At 60.9% G+C, this 15,104-nt stretch overlaps 1 protein-coding gene across 11 annotated transcripts in view; it reads left to right on the forward strand.

The window, feature by feature from the left end:
• The window catches only part of ATP9B (ATPase phospholipid transporting 9B (putative)), a 254,025-nt gene extending 246,507 nt beyond the window's left edge, over nucleotides 1-7,518 (forward strand). For 9 of the 11 annotated variants that reach the window (XM_045457995.1, XM_045458002.1, XM_045458003.1 and 6 more), the window contains 3 exons: nucleotides 1,637-1,694; nucleotides 2,324-2,527; nucleotides 7,036-7,518. In XM_045457995.1, the coding sequence (XP_045313951.1) occupies nucleotides 1,637-1,694; nucleotides 2,324-2,527; nucleotides 7,036-7,172 (399 nt within the window). In that variant the 3' untranslated portion in view covers nucleotides 7,173-7,518. Of the gene's footprint in view, nucleotides 1-1,636; nucleotides 1,695-2,323; nucleotides 2,528-2,613; nucleotides 5,853-7,035 lie in introns of those variants that run through there. The other 2 variants (XM_045457997.1, XM_045457999.1) reach the window with 1 other exon arrangement.
• Nucleotides 7,519-15,104: the final 7,586 nt, after the last annotated feature.

Below are 15,104 nucleotides of genomic sequence, written 5' to 3' on the forward strand. Positions count from 1 at the left end.
ACTCGGGTTTGGCGTGTAACCCAGGAAGGTGCCGGAGTGGCCACACGTGTCTCACGGCATGCGTCTCTTCTGTGAAGTTGTCACCTGACTCTAGGTGATCACGGCTCGGATGCAGACTGCTCTGGAGGTCGTCATGGAAACGCCCCCCTCCATCTCCCATATTCCTTTGCTGGCATCTGACGGCACTTTGACTCGGAGACCACCCACCTCCCCGGGCAGGGGGACCCTGGTCACAGACACAGCTTCGGACTCTGGTCATTTGCAGTTGGCTCTTGAACCTTGGGGAGTCAGGGGCACGGACGCTCTGTACAGTCAGAAATCCGCAGATCACTTTTGACTGCCCGACATGTAACTGCCAACAGCCTGCCGTTGACCAGAATCCTCACTCGTCACGTAAACCTTTGATTAACGTGGGCTTTGAATATCATGTGTTATATACGTCACACACATCACAATAAAGTAGGCTGGAGAAAAAAACGTTAAGAAAATTACAAGGAGGGGCACCTGGGTGGTTAAGTTGGATGAGCATCTGACTCTTGGTTTTGGCTCAGATCATGATCTGTTTGTGGGTTTGAGCCCCGCATGGGGCTCTGTGCTAACAGCTTGGATTCTCTCTCTCTCTCTCTCTCTCTCTGCTCCTCCCTAGTGTACTCTCTTTCTGTCTCTCTCTCTGAAAATAAACTTAAAAAAAAAAAATCATAAGGACGGGGAAGTACGTTTTCTCTACCATATTTATTTAAAGAAGAACCCTCACAGTTCAAACCCATGTCAAGGGTCAGATGTACACATCAGCACAGCTAACCTGCAACGCGGACTTATGGAAAGCCCCAGGCTCTCTGTGTCTCTGCATCTGTAAATGGGGACGAGGTCTGCCCGTCTCACCACGACGCTGCATGGATGAGAACGTTGAAGCAGCGGTGTGGAAGAAACGCAGTGGTCTGTGAGCACACGCGTCTATCTGGTGGTGGCCCCGAGGGGCTCTGTCCGAGTGTCTGTCGTTCTCACGGCCTTGTCTAAGGAGCATTGCCTTGGAGCAGCCCTTAGCTAGCAGGTCAGTGCGGTTGGTTAATGGCCGAGTCTTCCCTCTTGGGTGTAGATGTCTTCGGGACGGAAGTCAGGCAAGGCCGCAGGCCGTGCGCCACCATCCTGGACGCATCCCGAACAGCCCGGTCTAAGTCGCAAAAGGGAAGGTGGCTGTACGAAAACCACTCTGTCTGTCACTCTTGGACTCGTTTCCAGAAAGGATGTCAGGGTTCATAAGCTCCAACTTGAGCAGAGATAGACCGTCCGTTTTTATCTGGAGAAACTAAAAAATAAACATGGAGATGTTTGTTCGGAAGAAGTAAGGGCGTAAATGAAGTTGTTTTGACGACAAAGAAAGTCTTCATCTGCTAGTGCATTTAAGCGTTTGCTTACACACATCCACTCCAAGCGGGTGGCTGCAGGTCACCAGAGGTCAAATGAGACATGGCTGTGCGCCGCAGGTGCACACGGGGGGCCGCAGGCAGGTTGTGGGGGCGGGGGGGTTGGGCCTCGGGGGCCTGTTAGCATTTGTGCTCATTCCTGGCTGTTTGAAAAGCTGTGTGTCACGTGTGTTCCGCTCTGTTAACTAAGATATTCCACTGTTTACCCCTAGGGGAGATCCTTGTCTTTTAAGACCTTCCTCGTCTGGGTTTTGATCAGCATTTACCAAGGTAAGACGGGCCTGCCTCTCCGGGACTGACGCGTCGTGTCTTCTAGCAATGCTGTTCTCACCCCTCAGTTCAGTTCCAGAAGGTCACAGTTCCATCAGCAGTCCCGGACCCCTGCACGCTGCAGTGTGGCCTGATGTTTTGACTGGCGTGCGTCACCTAAAAACTGACCTGTTTTTAATGAACTGTTGATCCAGGAAAATCTCCACACGCACCTACACATTGTGTGCTCCACGCAGTGGTTTCCCTTCAAGGGTGAGAAACCTCACTTGGGTGGACAGGAGCCGGCAGCCGCCTGGGCTGGGTGTTCCCGATAAAGGGGAGGTCGCGGGCAGTCAAGTAACCCCGCGTGCGTTCCCTCGAGAGCAGAACTGCTGGCGGGAGAGGCGACGCGGCCTTTCCTCCAGGTTGTAAACGGTTCCTGCGCCTCTGCCTGGGGCCACGCCTTGTTTTACCCGTAATCCGGAGTTGCCGTAAATCGTCAGTCAACGTGACGAGTGGGGTGCACGCAGTCCCGTATTTTAAGTGTGACTCGTGTCAGGTGCTGCTTCTGTGATGTCGCCCCGCCGGCTTGCACGGCGCTCGTTTCGCACCCTGATCGGAGCCGCGTGTCCCCTGCTTGTGTGTTCCAGGTGGCATCCTCATGTACGGGGCCCTGCTCCTGTTCGAGTCCGAGTTTGTGCACGTGCTCGCCATCTCCTTCACGGCGCTCATCCTCACGGAGCTCCTGATGGTGGCCCTGACCATCAGGACGTGGCACTGGCTGATGGCGGTGGCCGAGGTCCTCAGCCTGGGCTGCTACGTGGCCTCGCTGGCTTTTCTGAATGAGTATTTTGGTAAGTTGCCTTGGAAATCCGGTTTGTTCAAAGTGTTTTTGAACATTTTTTATTGTTGCTTCTTACCACGTCGTCTTAAACCACAGATCACAGTAAAACCCACGTCAGAACACTTCACGACACAAAAAGCTTGTTTTTGTGGAAAGATTAAGGTCCTTGTCATAATTTGAAAAATTCAGATCGTCAGCACGCTGGCTTCTTAAAAGACACTGAAGATGACCGTTTCCACAAGTCTCCACGGTTTGTCCCTCTTCCCAGGGGACGGGCGGGCTTGCCCTCGACACGGAGGCCACAGGGCCCCACGGCAGCGGCACGAAGCGCCGTGGGCACTGTAATGGGGTCACTGGGCACCCTCACCCCCACTCCGCTGTCCCTGGCCTAGCGACCTTGACAGGGTGGCCTCACAGAACCTGTCCCCACACGTGGCTGCTGGTCCACACTCAGACTGTGGCTCTGGTTGCCACCAGGCTGGTCCTGGTCACGCTGCCGTACAGATCGGAGGGAGAGTGGGCCAGAGTCGCCCTCACCTGCCACCTGATGCCACCTGCCCAGGACCCGCCCGACTGCCTCGAAGCACTTCCCTCGGGAGGGACTCCTGCCCGGAGAAGCCCCACGCGGTCCCTTCGTCACATTGTCCTCACCACACAGCAGCTCCTCCCTCCCTGTTGCCAGTCTCGGGCCTTTGCAGCCGGAGGTGGACGCCCAGTGGCCAGTTCTGTTGGGCGCCGTCCTGGAAGGGAGTGATGTGGCCTTGGGACTGCAGGGATTTTAGAACTAGGGCAGCCAGAAGACAGGATATGGTCAGATGAGCCCAGAGGTGATGTTTGTCCTTCGGGCATCACTGTCAGATGCTCGGGCCTCCCCCCACCCTGAGCCCCGGCCCCCGTAGGGTGGAAACGGCCCTCGGGTCCACACTGCACGTCAGAAACTCAGCTCAGTGACTGCCTTCCCGATCCGACGTGGAACTTCCCAGGGGACTTTGCGAAAAGGGAAAACTGCGTCGTGTCCCTGGTGGTTTCATCAGCGCCAATAACCACAGCAAAAGACGCTGCCTGCTCGTACCCGCCGTCGCTGTGCCAAGCCACTCAGTCGCACTCTCGTGTGACCATGCAGACGACTTCCCAGCACCTCCCCCTCGACCCCGACCCAGAGCAGCAGAACTGGGGTTGTCGCCTCAGGGCCTTGTGACATCAGCCTGTGGCCGGCCTCCCAGCACCAGGAAACCCGAACGGCCTCCAGACAGCCCCTCGTGTGACTGTGGTCTGTGCAGGCCAGCCCTTCCTTTAACTTCACTCACTGAGGATTCAGTTCTGTCACCTGCCCCACGCGGCTGGACGCCCAGCCCGACGGGCGCCTGACACCCCCCACAGAGGTTCCCAGCAGCGCATCGTGGCTCCGGTGAGCGGAGAGCAGACAGCTGGGGAGAAGCCCTGGCAGACAGACAGCCGCAGCCCTGGAGGGGGGCACAAACCTCAGAATGAGAGGAGCTGTGTCCGGTGGCCCAGAGCAGGGCGGGGGGAGTAGCGTGATAACAGAGACGTCGCAGGAGTGGGAGATAACGACCAAGGAGCCCTCCCCGAAGGTGAGCAAAGAGGCGGAGAGAGGGTTCGTGGGGTGCAAACCAGGAGGAGCACAGGTCCCTGCCCTCGACCACCGGGATTCCCAGGAAGAGAACACACAGCATGGGAATGAGTTCGGAAACAGCACAAGAAAAAGCCAGATCCGAAGTCCCTGTGTCTGCGGGGGACAAGACGGGATGCACACCCGGACCCACCTTCCTCGGAAGCTCCAGACGCCCCCGAGGATGGGAAGTCCCCACGGCTCTGAGGGAGAGGCCAAAACAGCCTCTGCGGGCGGTCAGGAGCGTGAGCGTGCCCTGCAGAGGCATCCGGGGAGTATGAGTCACTGCCCCAGGTTCCGAGGGCAGCGTGCACGGCTGAGCGGGAGAGCGGCTCCGGCCTGGCCACAGGGAGAGGAGGGGACGGAGCGGACGGACACGCGAGCTCCGTGAAAGCCACTTCTGGGAGCACTGTCTGAGGCCGCCGGCCGACGGAGGCCGATTCCCGGGCCCGGCCCGTCTGCAGGAGAGCCGGGGGCTTCCAGAAGGTCTCCGTGTTGAGTGGCCTCTTTGGGGGCAGGTCACGGTCCTGGCGAGGGCTGTGCTCTGGGGCAGCACCGAGGCGTCGAGGGCACCGCCGGGCCGGGTCCAGGCTGGCCTGCGCGACTCCAGCCAGCGCCTGACACCCGGGGCGCGTGATGAGGCCACGTGCCGTGGGCGCACCACTCCTGTGGCTTCACGGGGCATCGGGGCAACTTGCTGCCTGCGCAGGTGCAGGACCCCGCGGGAGGGAGCTTCACGGTGAGGGGCGCGGGGCGTGGGAGTCACTCGGGTGAGTGCCTCCGAGAGCCAGCGTCTTGCCGTTGGCGCCTGTGGGGTTGCGGCAGGCGGGAGGAGGTGAGAAGGTAGGGTGCCGCGTGGCCCTGGGGATGAGGGCGGGAGGACGGCCCTGGAGTCTACGTGACTCGCCCCCCTTCAGATGCCGGCGGGCCCTCCCTGATCAGCCGTCGGGTCAGAGCATCGCCTGTGAGTATGTCAACGTGTGTCAGAAAATTCGTCTTGAGGCAGAAGCCTTGGTCCCTGAAAATCAAAACGGCGACGTTTTTTCTGTGAGTAAGCAGCGTTCTAGGCCACACCGTGAGTCTTTGGGGCAAAGTTGTCTTCACCAGGAGAGAAAGAGAAGAGCCTCAGACTGCTGTGGAAGAGTGCGACACAGGCACAGTTGTCTGGGGTGAGGACTGATGGTCACGCACAGCAGCCCCTCCCGGAAGCACGTCTGTCCTTCGTGTCAGGTGCGGGACCTTCCAGGAGGCGTGTGCGCACGGCACCTGGGGAAGTGCCACACACAGTGGGTTTTGCCTTTGAGACTAAATCCCCCGGAACCTTGAGGTCTGGATCCTATAGGGAATGTTGGGGGATGCGCCTTAAAGCTGCAGTCAGTTGGGGCGCGTGGGGGCTCAGTCGGTCGATCGTCCGACCCTTGATTTCGACCAGACCGTGATCTCACAGTTCGTGGGATCCAGCCCCACCGCCCTGACAGTGCGGCGCCTGCTGGGGATTCTCTCTGTCCCTCTCTCTCTGCCCCTGCCCTGTTCGCACTGGCTCACTCCCTCAAAATTAGGAAATAAACGTTTAAAAAATGAGTAAGTTGCCATGAGTCAGTTATTGTCTTTCAGTTATGGTTTAAAACATCTTACAGGGCGCCTAGTGGCTCAGCCGGTTGGCCTTCTGACTCCTGATTTCAGCTCAGGTCATGATCCCAGGCCGTGGGTTGGAGCCCCGCATCGGGCTCCTCACTGGCCGTGGAGCCTGCTTGCATCTCTCTCTCTCTCTCTCTCTCTCTCTCTCTCCCCCCCTCCCCTCCCTCCCTCTCTCCCTCCCTCCCTCCCTCTCCCCTCCCTCCCTTCCTCCCTCCCTCTCCCCCTCCCTCCCTCCCTCTCTGCCTTTCTCCCCTGCTCACGCTTTTTCTAAATAAATAAGTAAACTTTACAAAAAAGCAACACTGTATGCCGACGCGACAGGCAGGAACACGAAAGCACTGAAACCACAATCACAGATGCATTTCCCATGGTCACGTTTACCGCTGACAGCTTGCAAGGTCCTGGTACCCCCTTCGCCTCTCCTCTGTCGTCCCCGTTCCTGGCCCGTTTTCAGACAGGTGCAGGCAGAGTGTCTCCGGAGCTTTCTTAGCTGATGTTCTTGCTTCTTCCACAAGGACACAAATTTAGCGGAAGAGTTGGAGACAGGAAGTGATGACCAGTCTCCCTCGGTTTCTCGCTGACTCTCCTTGTGCCACAGGCTGGCGTTGGGCTGTTCCCCGCTGAGGTTCCCCCACCTCTGCTGGGCGAGGGCAGGTGCCCAGGCCTCTGCGTCTGCTGCTGAGAATCGCGTCCGTTAGGGCGCCGTGCATCCCTCCCTGCGGCTGGTTTTGCTTTTCTGTCTTTAGTGGTTGAGTCCCTGGAACACACTGGCAGGGTTTTTCAAAGCACGGTTAAATCCAGACCATATCCAACCGTCTGCGGGCTTGGCCCTGCCGTCGGCGCGTGTGGAATCCGTGAGTCCTGCCAGGGCGAGAACGAGCACGGAGTGTGGGTTCCTGCATGCGCCTCCTCCCAGGACGCATCCGGGCAGCCCGGCTTTCTCCGCCTGGGCGGAAAGGCGAGCCTGCGGGCCCCTCGGGCTGACGGCCCTACCCGCCAACACAGAGGTCGCGGTTGGGGGGGGTCACCTCCCAGACCGGGTACGACAGACCGCGCCGAGCCTCCACCCGCCGGAGGGCATTTGGGGACGTCATACTGGGTCTCTAAAGTCTGGTTTCCGTTTCTTCTGCCGAAAGAGCCCATCACGCCAGGTGCGCGGGCCCGTCTCTAGCGTCTGCGGGGACGCGCCACGGCCGCGGGTCTGCGGCTTCGGGCCGCCTCTTCAACCTGTTCCTGCCTCTTCCCTACAGATGTTGCCTTCATCACGACCGTGACCTTCGTGTGGAAAGTGTCGGCCATCACCATGGTCAGCTGTCTGCCGCTGTACGTCCTCAAGTACTTGAAGCGGAAGCTGTCTCCCCCCAGCTACACCAAGCTCACGTCCTAGGCCGGCCACAGCGGCAGCGCGGGGGCCGTGCGGGGCTGCGGGGAGGTCGGGAAGGGACGAGCCCGAGGGCCCGGAGCCCCCGCCGCCTGGACGCTCCCGGCCCGCGTGGCGAGTCGCGCCCACTGTTGCTCACGACTGCGTTTCCGTGTCAAACCACTCGCGTTTCTTTTGAAAAGAAGCCCTACTTCTCACTGTTACTGTAAAGCATTCATCTGACTCTCGTGTTCTGAGAATTAAAGTGGAAGTTTATTTAGCATTTGGCCATTTCCTAACATTCCGATTCTTTCTCCGATGTCACGGTAGAGAAAGCCCCTTCGCTTAACCAGAATAAAGTCTAGACGCCAAACGCTGGTGTCTGTGTTTGCTGCCGATGCCTCCCGGCCGGTCACACTTCCCCCGCGGGGACTCGGGTTCCCAAGGTGAAGGGCCGCGTCTCCGCGCGCGCTGCAGCCAAGCCGGAAGAGGGGCCGCGTCTCTGCGCTAAGTCCGTGGCCGCCACCAGCGATGTGCGCTCGAGGGCGTCGCTGCTGAGTGAACCCGCTTGTAACGGGGAACCCCCGCGCCGGGTCTGGAAGTGGACCCTGGCGGTCCTGTGCGCTCACAGCGCTGCCTCGCCCGCCCCGACCCTGCTGGTCCCGGCGCTGGGGTCGTAAGCGCGCACACGCACCTGACAGCGCCCTGCTAGAACCAGCCCGTGTGTTTCCGGCTGCCATTAGGGTTTCGTGCGCCCGCGCAGCTGTGTTCGTCCAATGGGGCGTTTTTCCAGGCGCGGAGGTGGCCCCTGCCACTCTGTGGAGCACCCTGGGTGTCACTGGTGACCCCCGGCCCCCCGCCCTTCACCAGGAGCGTACTGGGGGGTCCCGAGCGGTGGGCTCTTGGCTGGAAGGGCAGCTCCTCCCTGTGTCCTGAGGCCGGGTGCCTCCCGTGCCAGGTGGTTCCGGTCTGTTCTCACCCTTCAGCTCGGCCTCCCCCAGCAGGTGGCCCGTCCCCCAGTCACCACGGGGTCATCAGCCACTGGCGGAGCCGCACGCCGTGTCCTCGGGCACCACCCACCGCCCGGGCGTCCCTGCGGTGTCCTCCCAAAGCGGAAAGGCAGCAGCTGCGAGGAAGGAGCGCGGGCAGGAAGCTGCTTCGGCGGGGGGCCAAGCGCTGGGGCCCCCGCTGCCGGCCCGACGTCGCCATTTCCGGGCGCGGAGCCGCCCCGCGCGCTGTGGGCTCAGGTCCTGGGGCCACTGCGCGCGCAGCCTGTGGCGGGGACGGGAGCACACCCGGAACTTGGGGCATCACAGAAATCTCAGCCCGTCCACAGCCGACGGCCTGTGGGACACGCAGGATGTCCCAGAGCAAATGGGGGGGTCCGCCTCGGAATTGCTTAGTTCCGACATAATGAGTTGTGAGCGACCAGAAACCCGAGAAACCAGGAAGCGCTGGGAATGGTTCTGCAGAGTGACTTAAAGATCCAGAGGGACGCCTGGGTGCCTCAGTCGTGCGTCCGACTCTGGGTTTCGGCTCAGGTCGTGGTCTCTCACGATTCGTGGCATCCAGCCCTGAATCGGGTTCTGCACGGACAGCACGGAGCCTGCTTCGGATTCTCTGTCTCCCTCTCTCTCTCTCTCTCTCTCTCTCTCTGCCCCTCCTCCACTCACACTCTCCCTCTAAAAATTTTAAAAATAAAAACAATGAAAATAAAAAACTACAGAAACTTCTCCAAGCCATGGGGTCTTAGCTGGATTCTGACTAAGCAGACGGAGTTCGACCTGAGTCCTGAGAAATGAAGGTGCATTACGTCCGAATTAGACTCCAAGCTCGGGTGTGTTTTCATCTGCGAAGGGGGAGCGATCTCTGCCACCAGGGCTGAGTGACATGACAGTGGCAATAACAGAAGCTCTCCGTGGGCGCTGGCACACGGTGGTGGCACGGGCGATGTCTGTGACTCCAGCCCTCTGCCAGGTGACACAAGGCAGCTGCCCCACGAGGGTCACCCGGTCCAGTCAGGTTCACGTTTACAAACCAGCCCTGCAGAGACGGGAGGGCGCTGCACAGGGAGGTGGCGGGCAGCGACCGTCCCCGCGCTTGGTCCCCGGCCCAAGTCGCCAAGCCCCGTCAGCTCCATTTGCGAAAGCTGTCCGACCCTGTAGACTTCAAGGGTGCTTTGCCGCCTTTTGGGCGTGCCAAGTGCGTTTTAATTGATAGTGTAGCCGTGTTCTCCCTGTCTGCTGTGAGCCACACGCAGTGCGTGGTGTCTGTTGGGCGCACAGTGGGCGTGCACGGTGCCCGTGGTGGGTGCCCGCGGGGCAGGTGCTGCCCTCGCAGGGATGGGCCTGCTCCCCTGCCGAGGAAACTCGCCGAGGTGGAAAGGCGCGCTCCGGAAGCCAAGGGCGGGTGGCCGGCTCCTCCGAGGAGGTGAGGCCCCCGCTGAAAAAGAAGCGACAGCAGCTTTCTCCATGCCCTGCGGTGGGGGAGCTCAGCAGGCCGGGGCGGGACCAGAGGCCCACAGCTGGCGGGCAAGGCCGACTCGGCACTCGGACTATGTGGCCCGAGCACCTGGACAGATCGCGAACGCTTTGGGCGGAGGACGACACCGCACATCCGACAGCCCCAGGAAACTCGACGAGCGAGAGGAAAGGGTCTCGAGGTCAGGAGGTGGAGGGCGCGTGCGGAGGCCTGTGTGTTTATAGACCGTGACAGGCGGTCAGGACAGCCCGCCGCCAGGGAATTGAGACCAGTTCATGTTAATGAGGAACATGGGCACGAGAGGGGCCTGGTGTGAGGAGGTGCTGAGTGTTCTACCCCAGTGCCTCACTGCCACTGGAGCTCTGACGCGTGCGGTAGGGTGGACAGGCGGGTGACGCGGTGGGCAGGTAGTTGGGTGGGCCGGTAGATGAATGGACAGGTGGGAGAAGGGGTGGATGGAGGCACGGTTGGGTGCATGGATGGATGACAGGGTGGGCAGGCAGGTGGGTGGGTGGCCAGGTGGATGAGAGGAAGGATGGGCGGACAGATGGGTGAACGGACAGACGGGAGGACAGGTGGATGAATGGACGGATGGATGGACAGGTGGGTGAATGGACGGATGGATGGACAGGTGGGTGAACGGACGGATGGGAGGCCAGGTGGATGAATGGACGGACGGATGGATGGATGGATGGATGGACAGGTAGATGAATGGATGGATGGACAGGTGACGAATGGACAGATGGGTGGACAGGTGGATGAATGGACGGATGGGAGGCCAGGTGGATGAATGGACGGATGGATGGACAGGTAGATGAATAGATGGATGGACAGGTGGATAAATGGACAGATGGATGGACAGGTGATGAATGGACGGATGGGTGGACAGGTGGATGAGTGGACGGATGGAAGGCCAGATGGGTGAATGGATGGATGGATGGATGGATGGACAGGTAGATGAATGGATGGGTGGACAGGTGGATAAATGGACAGATGGATGGACAGGTGATGAATGGACAGATGGGTGGACAGGTGGGTGAACGGATGGATGGGAGGCCAGGTGGATGGATGGATGGATGGATGGACAGGTAGATGAATGGACAGATGGATGAATGGACGGATGGGAGGCCAGATGGATGAATGAACGGATGGGAGGCCAGGTGGATGGATGAATGGATGGATGAATGGATGGATGGATGGATGGACAGGTAGATGAATGGACAGATGGATGAATGAACGGATGGGAGGCCAGGTGGGTGAATGGATGGATGGATGGATGGATGGATGGACAGGTAGATGAATGGATGGATGGATAGGTGGATAAATGGACAGATGGATGGACAGGTGACGAATGGATAGATGGATGGACAGGTGACGAATGGACAGATGGGTGGACAGGTGGATGAATGGACGGATGGGAGGCCAGGTGGATGAATGGACGGATGGATGGACAGATGGATGAATGGACAGATGGGTGGACAGGTGGGTGAACGGACGGATGGGAGGCCAGGTGGATGGATGGATGGATGGATGGATGGATGGACAGGTAGATGAATGGACAGATGGATGAATGGACGGATGGGAGGCCAGTGGATGAATGGATGGATGGATGGATGGATGGACAGGTAGATGAATGGATGGGTGGACAGGTGGATAAATGGACAGATGGATGGACAGGTGACGAATGGACAGATGGGAGGCCAGGTGGATGAATGGACAGATGGATGGACAGATGGATGAATGGACAGATGGGTGGACAGGTGGGTGAACGGATGGATGGGAGGCCAGGTGGATGGATGGATGGATGGATGGATGGACAGGTAGATGAATGGACAGATGGATGAATGGACGGATGGGAGGCCAGATGGATGAATGAACGGATGGGAGGCCAGGTGGATGGATGAATGGATGGATGGATGGATGGATGGATGGATGGACAGGTAGATGAATGGATGGATGGACAGGTGGATAAATGGACAGATGGATGGACAGGTGATGAATGGACAGATGGGTGGACAGGTGGATGAATGGACAGATGGATGGACAGGTGACGAATGGACAGATGGGTGGACAGGTGACGAATGGACAGATGGGTGGACAGGTGGATGAATGGACGGATGGATGGACAGATGGATGAATGGACAGATGGGTGGACAGGTGGGTGAATGGACAGATGGGAGGCCAGGTGGATGGCTGGATGGATGGATGGACAGGTAGATGAATGGACAGATGGGTGGACAGGTGGATGAATGGACGGATGGGCAGGTCGGTGGATGCCCTCTACAATTTTGTCCTATTCCAGACAAGCACCTATTATCACGTGTTTTCCTCAGTATTTCTGAATATTGAGGGCTGAGCTGCGTTAGCAAAGCCTGCAGACTACACCCCAAGGAGCCAAAGCAGATTGCAGAAGTGGCCACCTGTTTCTTGCTGCTTAGGCCAAAGAGGCCCCTCGTCGAAGTGGGATGGCCCTGGAGTGACTGCCTCGGACCCTGTTCGTCCTGTCCTGGCTCTGGGGGCATGAAGGCTCAGGGTCATCGGGCAGGGGACCCCCAGTGAGGAGTGGACTCCCACCTGTGGAAGGAGGCCACGACTCCCTGCACCTTGAGCCCCGTTGGGAGGCCCCCGTGGGCTCTTCTTGTCTCCCCCCTGCCTCCCGCATCACTAGGGAGCCCAGGCTGCTGTTCGGGGACACAGGTCAGGGTCTGCTGCCCTTGTCACCTGGGCCCCGACCCACAGATCTGCCTGCCTCACTCGGCGTCACCACGTCTCACCTGAACGCTGCAGACTCAGCCCAAGGGGCCGGGCCCCAAGCAGATGCCAGCACCACCCCTCCCCTCCAAATTCCTCAGGCTCTGAGGACGAGGAAACCCACAGAAGGCCCCCCGTGTCCTCCAGAGGACATGCTCCCCCCGCCCCAGAGATGGGGTCACCTCCCTCCACCCCAGATCGCGTCCCCCTGACGTGCACCACAGCCAGTACCTGTGAGCAGATGGGTCACCCTGGACGGCCCGGGCTTGACCGAGGCCCTGCCCTCCTCCCTCCCGGACTTCCATCCAAGGAGGTTATGTCCTGGGATTCCTTCGGTGGAACTGGAAGAGAAACAGGTAGGCACTGACCCGGTCTGGTGTTTGGGGGGAGAAGGACACCCGAGTTGAGGGCTGTTCGGGCATGGCCACCATCACGTCCCCCTCTACCAGCTCTCCCCTCAAGTCCTTGGGGGTGGGCTGGCCTTGTCCCCCTCCCAGGACAGCCGCGGTCACCTGACGCCTCTGAAAACTTTTGACAGGGTGTGTGGAGAAACCAAGGCACAGGGAGGTTTAAAGTGGTTTCCCCAGAGCCTGGGAGGCCGTCCGCTCCTTCCTGGCATTAACCTGAGGCCGAGGTGCACGAAGATCCCTCCCCAGACGGTGCGGTGGGGACTCGAGGGGAGCCGTGTTGCCCCCCCAGGGCGAATGGTCAGGCTCCGCCCCTCCCGGTGGCCCCCTCCCAGGGCGGCAGCCACCAGGACAGACAGAGCGCGGCCGGCTTTCCTGCCAGGACCCCACTGCCAGCCTCCGGGCCGCCCTGTGTCCCCCCGTGACGGGGCTTTCTGGCACATCGTCTCCCGAGAGCTTTCGTCTTGGAATGATGTCGGACCACAGAGGAGCTGCAAAGACGGTCCGTCGGAGCCCCCCTTTCCTCCCGCAGCCTCCCCGGGCCGAGCGGCCTCCCCTACAAGGGCTCTGTCCCACTGGCCCAGAAGGCCCCTCGTGTCCCTCCGTCCTGGCGGCGGGGAGGGCCGGGTGGAGTTGTGGGGGCCACTCTGAGGCAGGAACGTGGCACCGACGTGCGTCCTCGGGCATCTCCAGCCCCCGAGATGCGAGATGCGTGGGAGGCCTTGAGCAGCGCCTGTTGCTGGGGCCCTCGTGCCCTGGTGCCAGCCTCAGACCCGCTCCAAACACACAGGAAATGCCTCCGCATCTGGCATACCGCCGGGTGTCATTTCAGAAGATTCCAGAAGGTGGTGCTGGAAGCTAAGAAATGACACCCCGCCGGTGCACGGCAGAGGCCGCGGCTTGGGGACAGCAGAGAAGAGTTCTTACCCCTGGGCGTCCTCCCTGAGCTGCCTCGGGGCCCACGGGCTTGTGTATACATGTGGTGCCCGTTTTGTCTGAATGGAAGCCACGGGCTCCTCCTCCCAAACAGGTGAGAGGCAGGCCCCGTGTGTCGGGCGGGGGTCTCCTGGTCCAGGGGAGGGCCCCACGAGAGCTTGCCCCGGCCCGCAGCCCCCTCCCCGTGGACAGAACCTCCTGGTGGGTCCGGAAGTTTCCGGAGGCCGAGTTGGCCGAGCGGAAGCCGTGGGGACCAGCAGAACCGATTCTGTGTCCTTTCTTCTGAGTCTTGAAAATACTCAGCGGTGAGAGAAGCAGAGAGAACCCAGAAGCGCCCTGTGTCCGAGGCCACTGGGCGGCGGGCGGGCGGGTGCCGGCTCTGGGGCCCCAGAGGCGAGTGACACCAGCCTCGCGCCCTGAAGAGAGGCGGCTCCGCATCAGGGGCCGCGGGGCTGCTCCCAGCATCCTGGCGCATCCCCACCATGCGGGTCCTCGTCACGGGGACCCCTCCGGCCCCAGCCCTGCTGCCCTCCCCTGCTCTCTCCTCCCCCTGCAAGCCCGGCGGGGGCTCGGAGCAGCGACCGGTCAGAGGTGGGCAGCCGTGTCCACCCCCAAGGCCCCGGGCCCGTCCGTCTGTCCGCCCCCCCCCCCCCTTACCGGGCTGCCCGGCGCTCCACCATCTGTCCACCCGGGGCTCGCGGGGAGTCCTGGGCCCAGCCGGCAACCTGTGCACAAAGAAGGGGAGAAAGACCCAGACCCACCAGGGGCGCCCTCGGGGACCAGGGCACCGCAGGGCCCTGCAGGGAAGGCCCGGGTCACTGGGCACAGCGGACGGGCCCCCAGAACACAGCCGCACCTCCTCCCCCCGTCCGCAGTCAGCTAAGCCACCGGCAGGTCCAGGCCCTGCCCTCGGCAGAGCCCGGACAGGGTCCCGGCCGGAACCCCAAGGCTCCGAGAGCGGGGCCCCCGTCCTGCCAGGGCCCCGAAACGCTGTCCTGCAAGCCAGACGTGTGCGACAGCAGATTCAACCCTCAGTTCTGGGGGCCTCGTGTCAGAGGCCAAAGTGCCCGGGGCCGTGTTCCCGGGGCGTTCTTGGGCCCGTGGCCCCGTGGCTCCAATCTCTGCCCCCGTAGGCGAGGACACCTGGTAGGCGTGAATTTGCAGGGACACCGCCCAGCCCAGGACAGTGGGGTGACCGCTGGAGGCCGGAACGGTGTCGGTGACATAACAGCCGCGTGCCGCCCGCCGAGGTTGCTCCTTCTGCCTCTACCCAAAGGCACCAGGGTCTCAGCAGCCGAGCAGAAAGGTGGTTTCGGTTGTACGACTAGTAATTGTGTGTCCTCAGGCGCTGTGCCCGCCCCCCTGCCCTGGCCCCCGGCGGACA

Source organism: Leopardus geoffroyi, chromosome D3, assembly GCF_018350155.1.
Source record: "Leopardus geoffroyi isolate Oge1 chromosome D3, O.geoffroyi_Oge1_pat1.0, whole genome shotgun sequence".
Classification (NCBI taxonomy): Eukaryota; Metazoa; Chordata; class Mammalia; order Carnivora; family Felidae; genus Leopardus; species Leopardus geoffroyi.